The sequence below is a fragment of the Boleophthalmus pectinirostris genome, unplaced genomic scaffold, assembly GCF_026225935.1.
Source record: "Boleophthalmus pectinirostris isolate CB_2022bp ecotype Guang Dong unplaced genomic scaffold, ASM2622593v1 HiC_scaffold_19, whole genome shotgun sequence".
NCBI lineage: Eukaryota > Metazoa > Chordata > Actinopteri > Gobiiformes > Gobiidae > Boleophthalmus > Boleophthalmus pectinirostris.
In genome coordinates, this window is record NW_026571140.1 from 2,531,025 (window position 1) to 2,550,687 (window position 19,663).

Sequence of the window (19,663 nt, forward strand, 5' to 3'; positions counted from 1 at the left end):
TTAATCCCACAATCCACTGCAGATCAAACCCAACGTTTCCAAACACTGTTGTACAAGTGACACTGCAACAGATTATTCATTAAAATCTTCTGCATAAATAAACTTTACATTACTAAACTTTACAACATATAAAGCATTATGACTACGAGCCACATCAGCCCGTTTGAGAATAGAACGTGTTTAATGCAGCCTGGCACAGACTTGTTTACGTTTTAGAAATGAACAGAAACAAAACTTAAAAGTGCATTTCTAATTTGCATAAACAGCAGTTCAGCTTCTTTCAGACTAAAGGACACGACTCAGTGGAATATGAGGATGTGCTGCTGTTGGTCTTGTCTGTAAATGGTGGAAAAGGTTTGTGGCGCTAGAAGCTTTTCACTGGCAACAACTTTCAGTATTTACGGCGATAGTGACGAGTGAATGAGACACGAGCGAGCAAAATCAGGGAGGCGGGGACACGCACAGAGAGGACAAACAAGCGAAGCGGCAGAATCAAAACTGAATAAAAGCATTATATCAATATATACAATATGTCAAAATCCATATCAAGTTTAAAAAATATGTTTAAAATATTGAGATATCGCCCACCCCTACCCAAAACCACAAATTGTGAGGGGGAATCCATTGCGTTTCACTGGCCCTTATGTTTTGAATTCGCACCAAATCCACAAACAACTCCCTGAACCAGTCACATGGTACGGGCGGTTCGAAGGCTTCGAACGTCACCACATACATCACCGATACAAACCTCGATACACGCTTCGCTAAAGCCTTCCCTGATTACTCGGCACACGCTTCGAAGCTTCGACACTGAGGTCACATCACTACTATCCAGGTTATTACAAGGCACGGGAAAAAACAGTTAAGCCATTTAGTTTTGGAACTAATGATTGCATTTCAACACATCTCAGAGAAAACCTTTTCAGTAAAATGGTTGCAGTACAAAGTGTTGAAGTGTGAGCCTAATAAAAGTGAACGGCCTCTTTCATGTGGAGAGGCAGTGCACACTTAGGACACTTGTAGAAAACTCTCAGTTCAGTTTTGAGATGATCACAACAGCTGCTCCAAAAGTGTGTGGAGCATGAGCAGCCCTGAGGAGGTCACCAGGGGAGTAATCCTCACTTTGAGAGGTTTGGCTGCTGTGTTTGGAAGTGTTTAAAGCTAAAATCACAATCGCCAACAATAAAAGACTGCTGGATCTTTCTACGCAGCTCAAGAGCCATTTAAAACCTGACAGCTTTGGATTTGCACATTTGGAATTTGTTTTTGAGCAAAGTTTGTATCAGGTTGGACCTCCGAGGTAGAGGGATGGATTATCGTATACGACACCTGAGAATATGTTTTATATAATCCCACATAACTTTCCAACCATAAAAGATAGAAACTTACTTTTTTTCTTTGAAAAGCTGAGAGTTGCGGCTTTCCAAGTATATTTCCAGCATTATCTTACATCACACACTGTGTGATGATGTAGGGAAAACAAGTGTCCAATAGAAACTTTGTTTTTCTTTAAACTCAGTCGCTCCGTCCATTTTGATTGGGCCAAACTTTGCCAAAGAGTGTAGTGAGTCAAAACGGTCGATGCTCTGAGCGTCTGTGTTCAGAACAATTGAAAAAGTTGCTCTAAGTGCAGATATTTCTCAAATAAATGGAAAGTTACACATCTTGGTGTGTTTAATTGTGCATCTCTTGCTATTTTCATTTGAAAGATTTATTTCAGTCCAAATGTCCAAATCCAAATGTAATAAACCTCATGGAAATGCAGGAAGTGATGTGGCTCTGTGTCCTGGAACTGACCCCAGGAAAGTCTTTTATTATTAGTCTGTCTACATCTCCAAAACTCAAAATGCTCTGTTCCACCTGGTGATGTCACGAAGCTGTAGTTGTTATGTTAACAGCGACCTGTTATGTTTTCTTCAGTACAGTAGAGACTGGCAATTCCAGGGCTGAAATTATCCAAATGATTCTAGTGAAGATGTGTGGAGTGACTCACATACCACATGAACACTATTTCACATCACAAGGTCAAACTCACAGCTAAAATCAGGCAAATTCTTTTGTATTGTGTGGCGGCCTTTACACACAATAGTCTCACATTAAACACACACACACACACTCTCTCTCTTTCTCTCATAATACAAGTGTACACTTTCTTTGTTTTGAGGCAATAAGGATATTTTTTGTTTATTTACAGACTTGGTATTTTGGACTTTTGTAGCTAAGGCCTGAAATTAAACTTTTTTTTTTTTTTTTTAATGTCCAAAAAGTTGTTTATACATGTTTGCTGTGTGTTTTGTATGAAAGAGTGTGATTCTTTTTTTTTTTTTTTTTTTTTTTTTTCTTTTGTATTTCTGGTCCTGTAGTTTTTATTACAGCCATATGACACAACTCCAGCAGCAGATTGTGAAATAACAGGTTGTACTGAAAAAAAAAAAAAAAAAAAAAAAAGTATAACACTAAGGGAAAGTTTTATTATCAAATTTAAGAAAAACTCCAAGCGAGGACAAATGTACTAAAATTGTCCTGGAACGTGTCTGGAACATAATTGTCTAAATAATCGTTTGGAGCATAAACAGAGCAGTGCCTACAGTTAGCGTCACACCACCAGGAAATTTTGATGAAATCTGCTGCAAAGTATCAATAAACAAGAGCCACAGCAGAAGAGTTGGATGGTTTTACCTGTCTTGAGATAAATAAGCACAATATCATACTGTGGAAAATTCCAGGCAAAACAACAGCATCACCATGGAGACAAAGAGCCACCATAAAAGTTACGCAGTGCACCTTTTAACAGAGCGATTGTGACTTCACTGTTTTGTGTAAGCTCTGGTTTCTGTCAGTTGTGTGGTAGTTCTTTCACAGTTGTGTTGTAGAGATGAGCTCACGTCTGCACAGGCTGAACCAGGAAGTGTGTGAGCCTCTCTCCTCGTGTACTCAGTGTGTTGCCTGGGATCCAGAATACACACTTCACACACCAATACTTTACCATGATGGGAGTGAGGTTTAGGCTTGTCAAAAGTAAAACTACTACTGAAACTAGATAATCATTCGAGCAGGTATCGATACTTAACAGAAAAATCCCATTCACAGGATTTGAGGTTGTATCAGAACAAGTACAAGAGCACACAGACGTTTTATGATTTAAACGCTAAGCTGGATATGGATTGTTGTTATCACTAACTCAGTTTTGTCTAGTCAAAAAGAAAAATTCAGATATCTGCAACAACATTCTTCCCAAGGCAACTGATGTCACCTTTGCCCTTCATTTGTTTGGGTTTCATAATTACTGATATCCACAGTTCACTTGTGGCAGGAGTCTCCAACCTGCAGCTTCCAGTAGCTCTCCACCCCCTTCCAAGTAGCTCACCAAGAGATATCAGAATTATGCCATTGTGCTGAATAATTTTTAAAAAATGGTTAATTACATGACTATGAACTTTGTGCCCTAATAAATTGAGAATGGTTTATGTTTTATAGACATTTAACTGCACCCCAAGGCTCATTCTCTTTTTATAATCATGTCAATTTCTCATGGCTGCTAAAATGAATACCTCTCTGGCATTTTTGTTTTGGTAGCTCACTGGAGGAAAAAGGTTGGAGACCCCTGACTTGTGGATATCCACGACATAAATTACAGATATCTGCAACTGAATTATAGATCTCTGTAATTCCAGTTTGAGACATTTTGATTCTGACTCATCATAAAAAGTCAATTGAAAATATCTATCTGCAATCTGCAGATGAAGAGATGGATACAAGAGGCCAAAATGAGTTTCCTCCACAGAGTGGCTGGGGTGAGGAGCACACTCACACTGGAGGAGCTCAGAGTAGAGCCACTGCTCCTCGACGTTAAGAGGAAAATATCTACATAGTCTCTACATTCTGTTCTTTTAATCCAATTAACAGACAGATGAATGTCCTAATATGTAACTCCACATCAGTATTTATCTGCGGAGTCATTTGTCTGTGTGTGTGTCCATACTGTCCCTGAACACACCACAGAGTCACGTCACTCACGTGTGTTTGTTTACACCCGCAGACACAGATCCACTTGCAACACTGAGATTATTTTCTTTTTACGGACAATCGGTTTGAGTCTGGATTAAAAGGACATTTATTAGTGCAGACTTGTGATGTGAGAGGAGTCTGTGTGAGCGCTGAGTGTTGGAAATATGTCGGTTTTGAAGCTACTTTTGATTATTTCTCATTGATTAGTGATTAGCTGCTGTACCTTCCACACATAAACAGTTTTCTTACATTGGCCTAGTATAAAGTGACTATATTGGCTGTATACATGTTACTGGACCTGCACTGATATGTAAATGAGCTGTGAATTGAGTTGTGAATGATCAACATTTATGCATATAATTAATTACCGCGGCACACATGCATTTACCGATAAAGATAATAGCAATAGTTTACTTTTTTTACTAGCTGCTAGAATGTGATGCAAAAATGCCATTAGGCCGACCTACTGTCTGTAAATGATGCAAAGAGTCAGAATAACAATAAATGTTGCCTAAATAAACCCAATTTAAAATCCACTAGAGCCAAACCTAAGTTTTTTAAACAATTCAAGATTTACAGTGAATTTTTACATCACTATCGGCTATCAGCACCTCCAACTCCCAGTTTATTGGTATCGTATCGGCCGCAACAAAATCCATATCGGTCGGGCTCTAGTGCATAGTGTAACTTCTCTGGTGAAGGGTCTGTCAAATGTGGTGCAAAACCTCAGACAGAGGATTTTTAAAGTCCACAGGAAGTAGAGTCACTATCGTGAATCTGCAACTTCAGCTCGATCCGTGCGCTGTGTGGATGTAAACAGACACACATGAGGAACTACTCTGGCCTTTTTACTGTTAAAGAATGACTCAAACTGGATTAATAGCGCGGTTTTGTGGACTGGATATCATTATTTGCGGAGGACAATTTCCTGACGCTCTGTTTTATTGACTGTTGCTTTGGCGTTGCTGATGTTTGGTGGTTATGATCTCACACTGACACACACATGAGGAGCGCAGAGGCTTCAGAATTGCAAACGAAGACTCAAAGTTGGGTCACGCCTCCCTGAACTCGGTGAGAAGCAAATTGCTCCCAAAATTGAGTAAATTCTCCTGTAGTGTGTGGCGGCCTTTCATAATACAAGTGTGTGTACAGATTTTAGTCTCTACAATGTGATCAATTCTGCCTGCAACTCCAGCCATGTGTTGTGCATCGCAAACTCTTCACTGAGACAAATGTGTCAGTATTTTATCTGATGTCTGCTCCTGAATCTTCACTCCCTCACCTCCTCTGAGCTTTGGGACAACACTTAAAGGTCCTACATCACATTCATGACACAAACTGGACTCTTGAGAACTTTAAAACATGTTAGAATGTTGTTACTAGAGGTCTTTCAGTCCCGCTCCCGCCCGTGTCTAGAATGATTCATCAGCCGGATTCACTTTGTTTCACTTCGTAGAAACTGTCTGACCTCGCAGTGTTAGAATTCATTCAGTAAGCGGGTACTTTTTATCATCTAACCAATCGCTGCTATTCACCAAACATTCTCTTTATTCAGGCTTTAAATTATCGAGCTCGGGAATTGTTGACAACACTGAATATGGTTACACCCTTATCATCAGAAGGCCCCCTAGTAAGAAAACCCACTAGTCAGAAGGCCCACTAGTCAGAAGGCCCACTAGTAGAGAAGGTCCACTAGTCAGAAAATCATTCCCTCTTCTGTTGGTTTGTCAGCAACATTTCTCTTGAACAATTGAATGTATATTTGATGAAACCAACAGGGAATAATCCCTGGATATCAGGGAAGAATTTGTAAACTTTTGGATGTTTACCAATTAAAAATGGCTGCAACATCAAAAGTTTTTGAGATATTGACAGAAAAACGCATAATCATGAATAACAGCATTAGCTAAGGCCAGTATTACTTCATTTGTTGGTTTACAAACCCAACAAATGCTATATTAAAAGAAAAAGATTTAAAATAAAATTGAAATGAAGGTTGTAGAGCTCGAAATACTGAACATTTTGCAAGTTGTTGCCTGAAAATCAGACAATTATTAACCCTGTTACACTGAAGACAGACATTTCCACCCAAATCATTATTTCCTCAAACATTTTTGCTGTATTTTAAGGGTTTAATATATTTATTACTTTTAATATTTACTTTTTAAAATATTTAAAACTTGAAATACAATTTAATTTGTAACAATTTGTAACACTACCTGAACATGGATTTTCTGACTAGAGGCTCTTCTGATGATAAGGCTCACCCCACTGAATATATCACTCTTCTCTGATTGGCTGGTGCCCAAACTCGCACTTCTGGAGTTTTTGCGAACCGTCTATTTTGATTCCTGACCTAGCTGCTGGAGAGAAATTAAACTGAGCAGAGGCACTAGGTGGCGCCAGCCTGGCAAGTTTGTGCCCTCAAAGAATTGTAATTTTCTCTTCGCTCCCGTCTGCATCTGTGTTATTTTGTCCTGCTCCCGCCTGCAAATCCTGCAAGATATGGACGTTCGCTTTCTTAAGCTCTAAACATGGAGAAGCGGAAATGAATTGTTTAAAATGTGGGCGAGATTAGACCACATCCCCAAGTTTAGGCTGCTTAAAATGTTTTTATTAATGCCAAATAAAATATCCAGCACAAATGATGTATGATAGACAAACATGAATCATTTGTATATTTTACTTTACTCTCATATTTAGTTTTTTACTCTTATATTTAGTTTTGCAGGACTACAGTTTATCATTCCACCTACCTGCTCCCACCCACAATGACCTTTCAAAATGGGTCCCGTGCCGCACTGTTTTTGCAGGACTTAAGTTGTTACCTCTTCAAAAACAGACCTGGAGTTGTGTTTGTTTGGAGTTGTGATGTCATGAATCAGTAGGTTTCAAGTTATCAGCGACCTGTTATGTTTTCTTCCGTCGAGATTGGCAATTCCAGGGCTGAAATTATCCAACTAACATATCACATGAGCACTATTTCACTTCACAAGGTCAAAATCGCAGCCCCAAATTCTCCCAAAGTGTGTGGCGGCCTTTACAGACAACAGCCTCTCTTTCTCTCTCTCTCATAATACAAGTGTGTGCACAGATTTTAGTTTTGTGATAAATACCCGCCCACACACACGCACGCACACACTCAAGCATGTATCCGAGTAAGATAAATAATGAAAGTCGCGCTCTACGCGTGACAATAACGTCCCCACACATCTGGAGATTGTGAACAGGGCATATGCCAAAGTAAATAGCACTGTTAACATGCAGCCCAGTGACAGGGACACAAGCTTTTCACCCGGGTGTTCTTGTCTTTCCGTGCGCTCATTCTAACACAAGTTGTTGCTCAAATCCAGCCTGTAACTCCAGCCAAGTGTTGCGCTCTAGCCATGTTGTTTGTTTCTTTCTCTTCATCCGGTCAAAACGCATCATTTTCTACAACTGTCACAGATTAGTGCGCCTCATACGGTAGGGTGACCACATTTCCATTTGTGAAAACTAGTGATGGACGAGTGGAGCCTCGTGAAGCATTGACACCTCAGTTGCAATACTGTCTCAAATGGTTCGACGTGTCAGTTTCAGAAAGAACGAGACGTGCTCCGGAGCGCCGTCTCATCTGCCCGTCACTAGTGAAGACTCTTACTGGGGGTGGGGCCTTGACATTGAGCTACATTCACCTCGCAAACTGTGCACATGGCCTCCCACTTGTCTCGACCTGGACGGAAAACAGGGAATTTCTTGTCATCGCTAAATGTAGATTTGTGCTTCAGCGTGTTGCAGACTGACCGACTGTTTGTGTCTGCTCGCTCCTTCTGATGCACAGAGAGCTACGAGAGCCAAACAATTTAATGGCTGAATGAACGGTAATGAAAACCTGGACATTTGCGTCACTTTATGAAAAAAATAAAAAAAACGAACGCCCAGGACAGGATGCAAAAAACGGACATGTCCGGGGGAAAATGGACGTTTGGTCACCCTGTCATATGGTTTGAGTGTGCTGTATCACATCTAGGTTTAGTTTACCCACAGTTTAACCTTCAGGCATCGTTCAAAGCAGAAACACACACAGTCAGTTACTGTAAATTACTAAGCCAATGATGTTCATTTTGTCTTCTTAAATACTATAACTTCTTGGGTTCTTTTTAAAGACAATACAGTGAAGTGTATTTACCTTGTTGACATGTTTCGGCTGCTGCTGCAAGTCATCTTCAGAACTGTCCCCGGTGTTGGTGGTGACGTGTCATATATCGGCTGTTGTTACTTCCTGTAGGCGTGGTCACAGCTGTTGTTACTTCCTGTAGGCTGGTCAGCTGTTGTTACTTCCTGTAGGCGTGGTCAGCTGTGTGTACTTCCTGTAGGCTGGTCAGCTTGTTGTACTTCCTGTAGGCGTGGTCACAGCTGTTGTTACTTCCTGTAGGTGTGGTCAGCTGTTGTTACTTCCTGTAGGCGTGGTCAGCTTGTCACTTCCTATAGGCGTGGTCAGCTTGTCACTTCCTGTAGGCGTGGTCAGCTGTTGTTACTTCCTGCGGGCGTGGTCAGCTGTTGTTACTTCCTGTAGGCGTGGTCAGCTGTTGTTACTTCCTGTAGGCATGGTCAGCTTGTTACTTCCTGTAGGCGTGGTCAGCTGTTGTTACTTCCTGTAGGCGTGGTCACAGCTGTTGTTACTTCCTGTAGGCGTGGTCAGCTTGTCACTTCCTGTAGGCGTGGTCAGCTGTTGTTACTTCCTGTGGGCGTGGTCAGCTGTTGTTACTTCCTGTAGGCGTGGTCAGCTTGTCACTTCCTGTAGGCGTGGTCAGCTGTTGTCACTTCCTGTAGGCGTGGTCAGCTTGTCACTTCCTGTAGGCGTGGTCAGCTGTTGTTACTTCCTGTGGGCGTGGTCAGCTGTTGTTACTTCCTGTAGGCGTGGTCAGCTTGTCACTTCCTGTAGGCGTGGTCAGCTGTTGTCACTTCCTGTAGGCGTGGTCAGCTTGTCACTTCCTTTAGGCGTGGTCAGCTGTTGTTACTTCCTGTGGGCGTGGTCAGGTTAATAGTGTCTGTGCCTCATTTCCTTATTTCTCTGTCCTCCCTGATCCAGCGTAGGAATTTGTTGTTTTCCAATCCAATGACCCGAGCCCCGTCCCGATCCAGAATGTGGTTATTTCTTTTACACTGGTTTGATATGGCGGATTTTAGGTTTTCCTGTTCTGTCGGGGAAATTACTGTTTTGCATTTCCTGTCCAATATGTTCACTAGGGGTGTGCAAAAATATTGAAATGACGATATATCATATCGTTTAATGTAATGATACAGTATCGATATCGCGGGCTGCTGTATCGATATATCGCGTATCGAGTGTTATTTTGTTACAGTGCTACAGTTTTGTTGTTTGTTTAGTGGAAGGAAACTCATTCACACAGCAAAAAGGTTAGTTAAAATTAAAATTAAGAACATTTGACTATCTGAGTCGACTCTACCAATGGAATAAGTGTTTTTCTAAATTCAAGCGACATTCAACTTCATTTCTTATTTTAAGGGTTGTTGTTTTTCTTTTTTTAAGTGTAGCAAGTTGTATTTTCATATTTTAAGAACAAAAAATGTTATTCCGCTGATAGATAATTTAACTTGTCAAGTGAAATTTACTCAAATCATGATAAAACTTTCTTAATTCAAGTCATCTTAACTTGGCTAGATTAATTTTTTTGCAGTGCATGCGACACATTTGACATTTTCAGAGTTTAGAGGATTAAATGTTTGTGTTTCATATTCACTTTGCACAAGAAGTGGTTTAACAAAGACTTGTAGTAGTACTAGTACTACTAGTTTCACAGCCATGATTTAGCCTTTATTTTTATTGAACGGTATCGAATCAATTTGAAATATATCGTATCGAATCGTAAGTTCACTGTATCAAAATATGTATCGAATCGTGGCCTATGTATCGAGGTATGTATCGTATAGGCATCTTTTTAATGATACCCAGCCCTAATGTTCACAGAGGCATGCAGTTGTAAAGAACGTGTTTTGGTGTCAGAAATGCCTTAATGAGTGTGGAGTTGATTTATGGACTTAAAAACCGAGCAGGAGACCTCCAGACTTTTACCTGTAACGCAACAATCCTGGGAAATTCAAAATTAGTTTTAAATGAGTTTTCAGTGCTCAAAGGATGCAGACTTTCTAAAGAAGAGAGGAGCAGAGGAGAGGAAAGAGGCGAGAGGAAGCACAAGCTGAGGGGCAGTGGGACGTCCTCTCCACAGGCGCTGCTGCTCCTGTTTTTCTATTAGTTTTAATGTCAAACTCAGGATGATGCAACATGTTGAAGCGTTCTTTGCTGCTGTCCCAACACAAACTCCTCACTGAGACAAATGTGTCAGTATTTTATCAGATGTCTGCTCCTAAATCTTCTCTCCTGCACCTCCTCTGAGCTTTGGGACAACACTTAAAGGTCCTATATCACCTTCATAACACCTTCAACCTTCAAACTGGACTTTGAGAACTTTAAGACATGTTAGAATGTTATATGATACCTCCTTAAAAGCAGACCTGGAGTTCTGTTTTGTTTCATTCACACATTTGAGTAATCTTTTATTATTAGTCTGCAGCTCCAAAACTCAAATTGCTCTGTGATGGTGATGACGAAGTGGTAGTTTTCAAGTTAACAGCGACCTGTTATGTTTTCTTCAGTAGAGATTTGCAATTCCAGGGCTGAAATTAGTTTAGGAGTTTATCACATGACCACCATCTGACATCACAAGGTGTTATCATGTGTTTGAGAGAAGAACTCGGCCTAAATCTGCAGGCTTTGTGTGTTAAACATGTGTATGAAACAAGACACAGCTCCAGGTTTGTGTTTGATGAGGAGACATTATAAGATACATCAGAAAATAGGCAAGGTAAGTTTATTTGTAAAGCACAGTTGGTACACAAAGTCATTCAAAGTGCTTTACAGAATAAGAAATACATTGAAATCATAATACAAACAGATTAAAACATAAATAATCATCATAAACTTAAAAAGAGAGAGAGAAGAGTGCAGAATGAAAAGCTTTCAGTCATGTGCAGCTGAACAGAAGTGTTTGGAGTCTGGATTTAAACAGAGTCAAAGAGGTTTGTCTCACATGTTCAGACTGTTCCAGGTTTCAGCTGCATGAATCTGAAACTCTGACTCCTTGTGTTTAGTCGTGACTCTGGGCTCCAGCAGGAGTCGGTCCCTGAGCTCCTCACAGTGCAGATGGTTCATGTGACACTAACATGTCACAGATGGACTTTGGTGCTCGGCCATGTAGAGACTTGTACACAAGTAGAGCCACTTTAAAGTCTGTGAGCCACAGGGGGCAGTGCAGAGACGTGAGCACAGGACTTATGTGCTTGGACTTCCTGGTTCAAGTCAGGACCCGAGCTGCAGCGTTCTGGATGTTCTGCTGCGTCTCACAGCTCGTTTGGAGAGACCAGTGAGAGACCATTACAGGAGTTTAACCTACTGGAGACAAACACATGGATAAGTCTCTCCAAGTCTGATTTAGACAGTAAACCTGTGATTTTTGCTGTGTTTTCTTGGTTCTATCAGCTTCTATGTTAAAGTTATAAGTGGTTTCATTTTTGATTGGTGCAAACGACTTTTCAGACCAACTATGCAGCCCTGCCATAAAAGTGAAATAATTAATAACTACACTGTTTTGGGGCTTCTCGTGTCAAAATGAGATGATTCCAGGTGTGAGCTCTCTGTAGCACACAGTGCTGTGGCCAGAACAGCCCCATGATTTCTGACGCATTTCAAGGCGTGGTAAAGATGGTAGATGGTAAAAAGCTGCAGATGTTATTGATTGATGTGGCTGTTAGAGTTCAAATCTGAGTCCATTATTACCCCGAGATTTCTTGCCTGATTTGAAGGTTTTAGAGAGAGAGACTGGAGGTGACTCCTGACACTGTCTCTTTGTTCCTGTGACTTGTGTCTTGTCTGAGTTTGTCTGGAGAAAGTTGTTTTGTCTCCACACACTGATCTGTTGGATGCAGTGGCAGAGTGAGTCCACTGGTCCATAGTCTTCTGCTGCAGTGAGACGTAGATCTGAGTGTCGTCTGCAGAGTCGTGGTAGGACACATTATTGCAGCGTACTGAATAACGGGCCCTTTAATATGACACATTTGATTGACAGCTGAAAAATGGACCGAGGAGAGGAATCAAGGAGAAGGACGTGTGGAAAGAGAATTGAGACACGGCCTTAGTTTTGGTACATCCAGCCACCAACGGGCTTTTTTGTAGTGCCCTGACCCACCAGCAGGGGGTTCTGCAGACCTCTCAGCAACCCTACCTACCGCAGTTATGGAGTCATCCCACAACCCAAACACACTAAGCAAATTAGACCCATGAAGGCAACCGCATAAAAATATTTGAAATTCCTATTGCCAGCTCAGTCTTCTGTTGTTACCACAATGTGCAGCTCTTTAACACTAACCAATTAGAAACACTCACAACACTACACAGTCAAACCGTTAAGGACGGAAGTGACACAATGATGGTGCAAAGTTGCTCAAGTGGGAGTTTAACCATTACCCTTCCTTTGTAGAACAATCCCTTTATCTCAGTACACAATATGAATGGACAAAGTGAATGCACTAGCTGTATCAGTCCAAGAAGTGAGTACAGGACATGAAGTGGTTCCTTTGAGCTATATCGAGAAAAATACTGTCCCCTCTCTCTGTAACTGCTGCTGTGGACTCGTCATTTTGGTCTTAAACATTCTTATTAACTCGTTCTACATGATCCTGGGCCAGTTATTTCATTATTTGCAGGTTGATTGACAGCAGCGTCACTAAGCTTGTGCGGACTCAAGGGCGCGTGTACCTTCAGCAGTCTCGCTCCTTATTGGCTCATTGCTTTTGCGCTCAGATTTCCAAACATGATCCCAGGTCACAGATTACCCACTATAACTGCTGGCCTCGCTGAGCTTCATTAAACTGCAAATGAATGGGGTAAAGTCACACTCTTCTACAGTCTGTGCTACTCAGTGTTGGGAAGGTGACTTTTAAAATGTATTCCCCTACAAATTACAGATTACACAGCCCAAAATGTAGTTTGTAACATAATCCATTAAATTACTTAAAGTGAGTAACATAATCTGAATACTTTGGATTACTTGATATTGTGATGCTTTTTTTTTTTTTTTTTTTAATGAAATTAATGTAACAACCACATCCTGAAAATTATTGTTTGTTCTCTTCAAATTCCCTGTTGAGCCCAAGTTTCCATGAAGAGGTAATTGTTTACTGTAACAACGACTAGAAGCTGTTAACATGAGATGTTTTATCTGCTAAAAGACAATTCCAGTCTTAACCAGATTAAAAATATTATTGATAGAGAAATGATTTTTATATGAGATCACTGCTGCTTTAAAGTCTGTCCACCTACTGTTAGGTGTCATATTGTTTAGACCTAGTTTAGTCCTGGTTTAGTCCTGGTTTAGTCCTGGATTTAGATCTTCTGTAGTCCTGGTTTAGTCTTAGTTTAGTCCTGGTTTAGTCCTGGATTACTCCTCGTTTTAGTCCCGGTTTAGACCTGGTTTAGTCCTAGTTTAGTCCTGGTTTAGATCTGGTTTTAGTCCTGGTTTATCCCAAAATGTGAAAACAGGAAAATACCACCCTGTAATCCATTTATTTCAACAAAGTAACTGTAATCCAGTTACCACTCACTGAAACAGTAACTGTAACTGAATACAGTTACTCATAAATTGACCTCTGATTACGTAACTCTGGTACATGTAATCTGTTACTCCCCAACACTGGTGCTACTAGAGCAGACACAAGGACAATATTTTTTCGTGAAGCAACTCAAGGCTGAATAAGCGGACATTTATTATTATTGCCATTTATTTTTTTTTATATTGTTACTTTTTTATTACATTATATTGTAAGTCTAAGTTTAAATAGAATCCACAGCAATGGAGAAATTAAATTTGCTGAAAACGTTTCTCAGCTCGTCCAAGGACCAGAACTGAAGAAGCAGATTGGATGAGCGTTTTTGACCAAAATAAATGTTTGTCCAGTTGACAAATTGAATTTCTCCTTTGTCGTATACAGACTATAGAGCGCACTGGCATTCATTTTCTTCACTGTAGCCTTGGGTGCTTTTGAAATGAGATTTTTATCAATCGAACAAGACATGTCATATTGCTCCTGCTCATCCCCATCACATGCAACATTGCCATAGAGCGTCGCTATAAATATTGGTTTGTATTATACTATTCTTGTCACATATGAATTGCATTGGCCGTTGGAAGAACCGATAACAGCATATGTTTAAAGCAGAGTGAAAAACACCACACTGCTGCCATTAATCATACGTCCTCACACATCACATTCATAGTGGTGCTCAGGGTTATCAGATAATTCATACAGACAGCTAATTTGTCATTTTGATCCACTCTCGAAGAATGTGAAGCTTATAGCCAATGCATATTTCCTTCATCATTTCTTCTTTCTGACGCACACAGAAGCCAGAGCTGACGAGATAATGACTTTCATTATAGTCTTTAAGACCTTTTCACAACTTTTAATGTCAGTGTGTGTCAGTGCGTGTGCTCAGTGTTCTGCTCTGACCTGCTCTACTCCAGGTTTACTTCTGTGTTTAGTCAAAATTTTGATGTGGTGTTTGAGCCAACTAAAAGTAATAATAGTAGTTGTTGGAATTGTACTGTATTATGTGCACTATAGGGGCTCTGGATTATAAGGTGCACTGTCATTGAATGGTCTATTGTCAAACTTTTTTCACATATAAACTGCACCGGACTATAAGGCACATTTAACGAAACACAACAATTCGATAAGTCAGTCAAACTTTATTTAACGCTTTCACAGTAACTCTCAACTTTGTTCCATTGTAACACGTAAAAAAAAATACTGTCTGAGATGCTAAATTGTTAGAGTATTCACAATAAGTCATAATAGTTGAAACAGTTGGGTGATTCCGGCGTCCATCACGCCCACATCCCTCTCGTCATTATCTGAGTCAGTGTGGTTACTGTTCCCTGGAGTTCAGTTCAGTGATGATTCTGGTCTTGGTGAAAGCTCGGACCACAGTTGATACTGATCCTTAGCCCAGGCGTCCATGACCCGTTGGCAGATCGTGGCGTAAGTGGCTCGGCGCTGTCTCTCTGTCTTGGTGAATGTGTGTTCTCCTTCTCTCATCCACTGCTCCCACGCAGCTCACACTTTCACTTTATAACAGCCTTGAGTTTAAAGTGGCCATTGTGAGCGTGTCTCTTGACAGGTGCATTTTGATATTAAAAGGAATTACAGTATGTTTTACTCCTGATGCTGCAAGTGGAGCGGCTTTGTATTTTACTAAAGTCGTACTAAGACACCCCAATAAATTCATATATAAGACACTCTGGATTATAAAGTGCGCAGTTGTTTTTGGATGAAATTAAAAGCTTTTAAGTGTGCCCTATAGTGCGGAAAATACGGTACTAAAAACAGTTGTTAGGAATTTGACATCAGACTAACTGTAGTGAGTGATAATTGCAGCAGTGGCATTAACTTCTTGGGTTCTTTTTAATGACAATGCAGTAAAGTGTATTTACCTTGTTGACATGTTTCAGCTGCCGCCGCAAGTCATCTTCAGAACTGTCACCGGTGTTGGTGGTGATGTGTCGTATATCAGCTGTTGTTACTTCCTATAGGCGTGGTCAGCCTGATGGACCTGCAGGTCACTCAGACTGACCACGCCTCCCGTTGCTCGGTGTTCTCTGGAGGAGGGTGTCCCAGGTGTGTGAAAGGAGGAACGCTCCGTCATCTCGGTTAATGCTGTCCGTGCCTCGTTTCCTGATTTCTCTGTCCTCCCTGATCCAGTGTTGGAATTTGTTGTTTTCTGATCCAATGACCCGAACCCCGTCCCAATCCAAAGTGTGGTTACGGCATGTGTGGTAGTGGCAGTTGCGGTACAGCTATGATACTGCTGTACTAGTGTATCATAGTGGCCCCATGTTAATTTACATGCATCATGAAGCTCGGACTACCGGTCTTTTCTAGTCTTTTGAAACATACCGTTTTTGCGTTTTTATCATTTTAAATGTATTTAAAATGATAAAAATTTGCTTGGAAGGACTGACATATTTTATAGAAATAGTTTCCTTTCATTTTGTAGTAATATTAAAGTATTCAGAAGAAAAAAGTTGACAAATGATGTAAAATCCTGCACCTTCCACTTGTTTGCACAATTTTCCCTCTGTTACTTTTCCCTCCGTTACCATGATCTTTCTTAATAAAAAATCTCATTACTCAAAAAGTAAGAGGTTTTTCAACCTAATCTTGTACCATATGGTAGAAAACTATATGAAGCAAATATTCAAACCAGTTTGTTAAGGATATGGAAGTGAGAACCAAGAGTTATCACTGTTTGGATTTATTGCCCAAAAAAGTGCTGCATATTTCATTCCCTCCGTTACCAACATGAGTTTTTAAATTTTTTGTCAACAACTTGAAAGAATATCACAGGTTTAACTTGACCCTGTTGGAGTGTAACTCTTTCCTACATTCTGATACTTTACTTATTTCAATAGTCCCTCTAGTTTCTGAATAAGAGACATTTGAATGTAAAATATCTGACCCTGTTTCCCTCCGTTACTGCTTGACCAGACCCATCTTGTCCATTTGAACAAAATTAATCTTGTCTCACATCAGATTTACGGTTTAGTGCTTTGCTCACTGACTCTGCCGAAATCTGTGATGTGTTTTTTATTTTTTTCCTCGTTAGCAGCCGTTCTTGTTTAAAGACAGACAAACCATGAGTCCATGATCACTAATCCACCTGTCAATCACACCTGTCTGAATGCAACACAGAGGCTCCAGTGGCCAGACTTACATCTCCAGAAAAATGTTGGAGAAGTGTGTGTTCTGGATCGCAGGCGAACTGAGCGTAGTGCCATGTTTAATATATAATGTAGTTGGCAGATGTCGTCTTGAAGTAACATTCCTCTGACTGGTCTTCGGTGTTATCTTCTTAGCAGCTGTTGTTTATTGCCTTTCTATATGATATTTCCTCGTGTGTGCCAGTGCCGCTTTCCCACATCTAACTGTCTGTCTGTCTCTTTCCCACCCTCTCCTCCAGCCACACAGCCCCAGCACGCCCCCCCTCACTATGAAGTGGTCTACCCCAGCCGAGTGGACGCCAAAGGTCACTTCCTGTCCCACTTCCTGTCTCACCACGCTCCCAGGGTGCACCGACGAGCGGCTCCAGTGGACACAGGGGACAGGGGGGACATAAAAGACAGAGTGGACCCGTGGGACAGATGGGACCTGGACAGTGTCTTCTATCAAGTGCGACACGGCGGACACACCCTGCGCTTTAACCTGACCCTGAACCCTCACCTGCTGGCCCCGGGGTTCCTGAGCGAGAGGAGGTACGGGGGCCTGAGCGGGGCCAAACTTCAGCCCCCCTCGGCCTCGCGCTGTCACTACCTGGGAGAGGTGTGGGAGGAGGACGCGGTGAGAGGGAGAGCAGCCATCAGCACCTGCAGCGGCCTTGTGAGTGCAACACAGTAAACACAAAGTCATGTGGCAGTTACACAAACTATTACAAGTAAAACAAAATGGATTGATTTGGATATTTGTGTGTTTTTTGAACTCCTGCTCTAAGGTGAAGCTGGCAGACAGGATTCTCGGACATCTGAGTGTGCTAGACATTTTTTCACTTTTATTAAGCTGGCAGACAGACCAATCACGTCACAAATGAACCAAAACAAACAACAGTGACTGACAGAGTTCAGCCTGTTTCAGTGTTAATACAGATTTGTTTGTGAAAGTGTGCAGAGGGAAGAGCTTTGTGCAGAATCACCTCAGATTTGAGAGAAAATAAATTTGATTGAAAATGATGTCTGACCAGTAATAAATAAATGATACATCTTTATTTATAAAACACTTTCCTAAACAAGGTTTACAAAGTGCTGTACAAAGCATCAAAACAACACACAGAAAGCATAAAAACAGAATGATGCTTAATTATAATTAGTTCACTTATGGAAGAGTCTTGACAAAGAAACAAAAGAATCAAGTACAATGATGACATTTAAAAAACACATCAAATCGAATGCAATGTGTATGTATGAAAAAGAAAACTACGTTTTTGTGCAAAATAGTGAAGATTACTGTTTGCAATTGATCAGTAATTGTGCCTGAACTGATTTGGAATGTTTAGTGATCATCAGTGTTGATGTTTTGTCTTGAAAAAGGAAAGGGGGGGATATAACTTCTGCTCCTTTTCATTCATTTCTTGTGTGTCTGATGTGACACTGTCGATGTCTTTTTATGCGTTATGAAATAAATAAATAAATAAATAAATAAATAAAATAAATAGAAAATAATCATAAATAAATAAAAATAAATATAATAAAAATAGGTAAGGAATAAAATCCAGCTTAAACCAGTTAAAGGAAGAACGACCGATAAAAATGGGTTTTAAGAAGTGATTTAAAAGATTCAATTCAATTCGTTTATTTCTATAGCACATTTAAACAACTTCAGCTGACCAAAGTGCTTCACATAAAAAACAGAAAACAAAAGAAGCACAAAACACAAAAACAGAACAGTTACATATGCATATATACAGACAACCTGTGAATACGACAATAAAAACTCATGGATACATGGACTAGTACTAAACGTCAGGGAGAAGAGGTGCAGGAGAAGAGCTGTGTTCCAGACGGAGAGGATGGAAGAGGGAGGCTGGTCCACAGTCCGGGCGCTGCCACAGAAAAGCCTCTGTCACCTCTCTTCTCAAATCTAGTTTTGGGCTTGACAGGAGCTGATCTCAGGGCTCTGGGAGGAGGACAGAGCTGCAGTGACTCCCTCAAACAGACTGGACCCATAGAGAACAAACATCTGAAAACAATTAATAACATTTTAAATTGCACCTGATATAAGACAGACAGTGTTGGGAAGGTGACTTTTAAAATGTATTCCCCTACAGATTACAGATTACATACACCAAAATGTAGTTTGTAACGGAATCCATTAAATTACTTTAGGTGAGTAATGTAATCTGAATACTTTGGATTACTTGATTTGCTGTAGAGAAGCAAAGACGAGGAAATCTGAACATAAGATGTTTTATCTGCTAAAAGAAAATAAAAAGGCCAGACTTTATTTAACCAAATTAAAAATATTATTGATAGTAGACGAGGAGACACGTCCACACAGCAGGATTTAGTCCTGTTGAATCCTGTTTTAATCCTGGTTTAGACCTGGTTTAGACCTGGTTTAGACCTGGTTTAGTCCTTGTTCAGTTCTGGTTTAGTCCTGTTTTAGACCTGTTTTAGACCTGGTTTAGATCTAGTTTAGACCTGGTTTAGACCTGGTTTAGACCTGGTTTAGATCTAGTTTAGACCTGTTTTAAGTCCTGGTTTAGACCTGGTTTAGATCTAGTTTAGACCTGGTTTAAGTCCTGGTTTAGACCTGGTTTAGTCCTGTTTAGACCAGGTTTAGTCCTGTTTTAGACCTGTTTTAGACCTGGTTTAGACCTGGTTTAGTCCTTGTTCAGTTCTGGTTTAGTCCTGTTTTAGACCTGTTTTAGACCTGGTTTAGATCTAGTTTAGACCTGGTTTAGACCTGGTTTAGATCTAGTTTAGACCTGGTTTAAGTCCTGGTTTAGACCTGGTTTAGATCTAGTTTAGACCTGGTTTAAGTCCTGGTT

The 19,663-nt window shown here is 40.5% G+C and overlaps 1 protein-coding gene across 1 annotated transcript in view; it reads left to right on the top strand.

Moving 5' to 3' along the window:
* LOC110172376 (A disintegrin and metalloproteinase with thrombospondin motifs 7) overlaps window positions 1-19,663 on the top strand; it is a 197,634-nt gene that overhangs the window by 31,980 nt on the left and 145,991 nt on the right. The window contains exon 2 of the mRNA XM_055154811.1: window positions 17,084-17,499. Within this exon, the coding sequence (XP_055010786.1) occupies window positions 17,084-17,499 (416 nt within the window). The remainder of the gene's footprint in view (window positions 1-17,083; window positions 17,500-19,663) is intronic.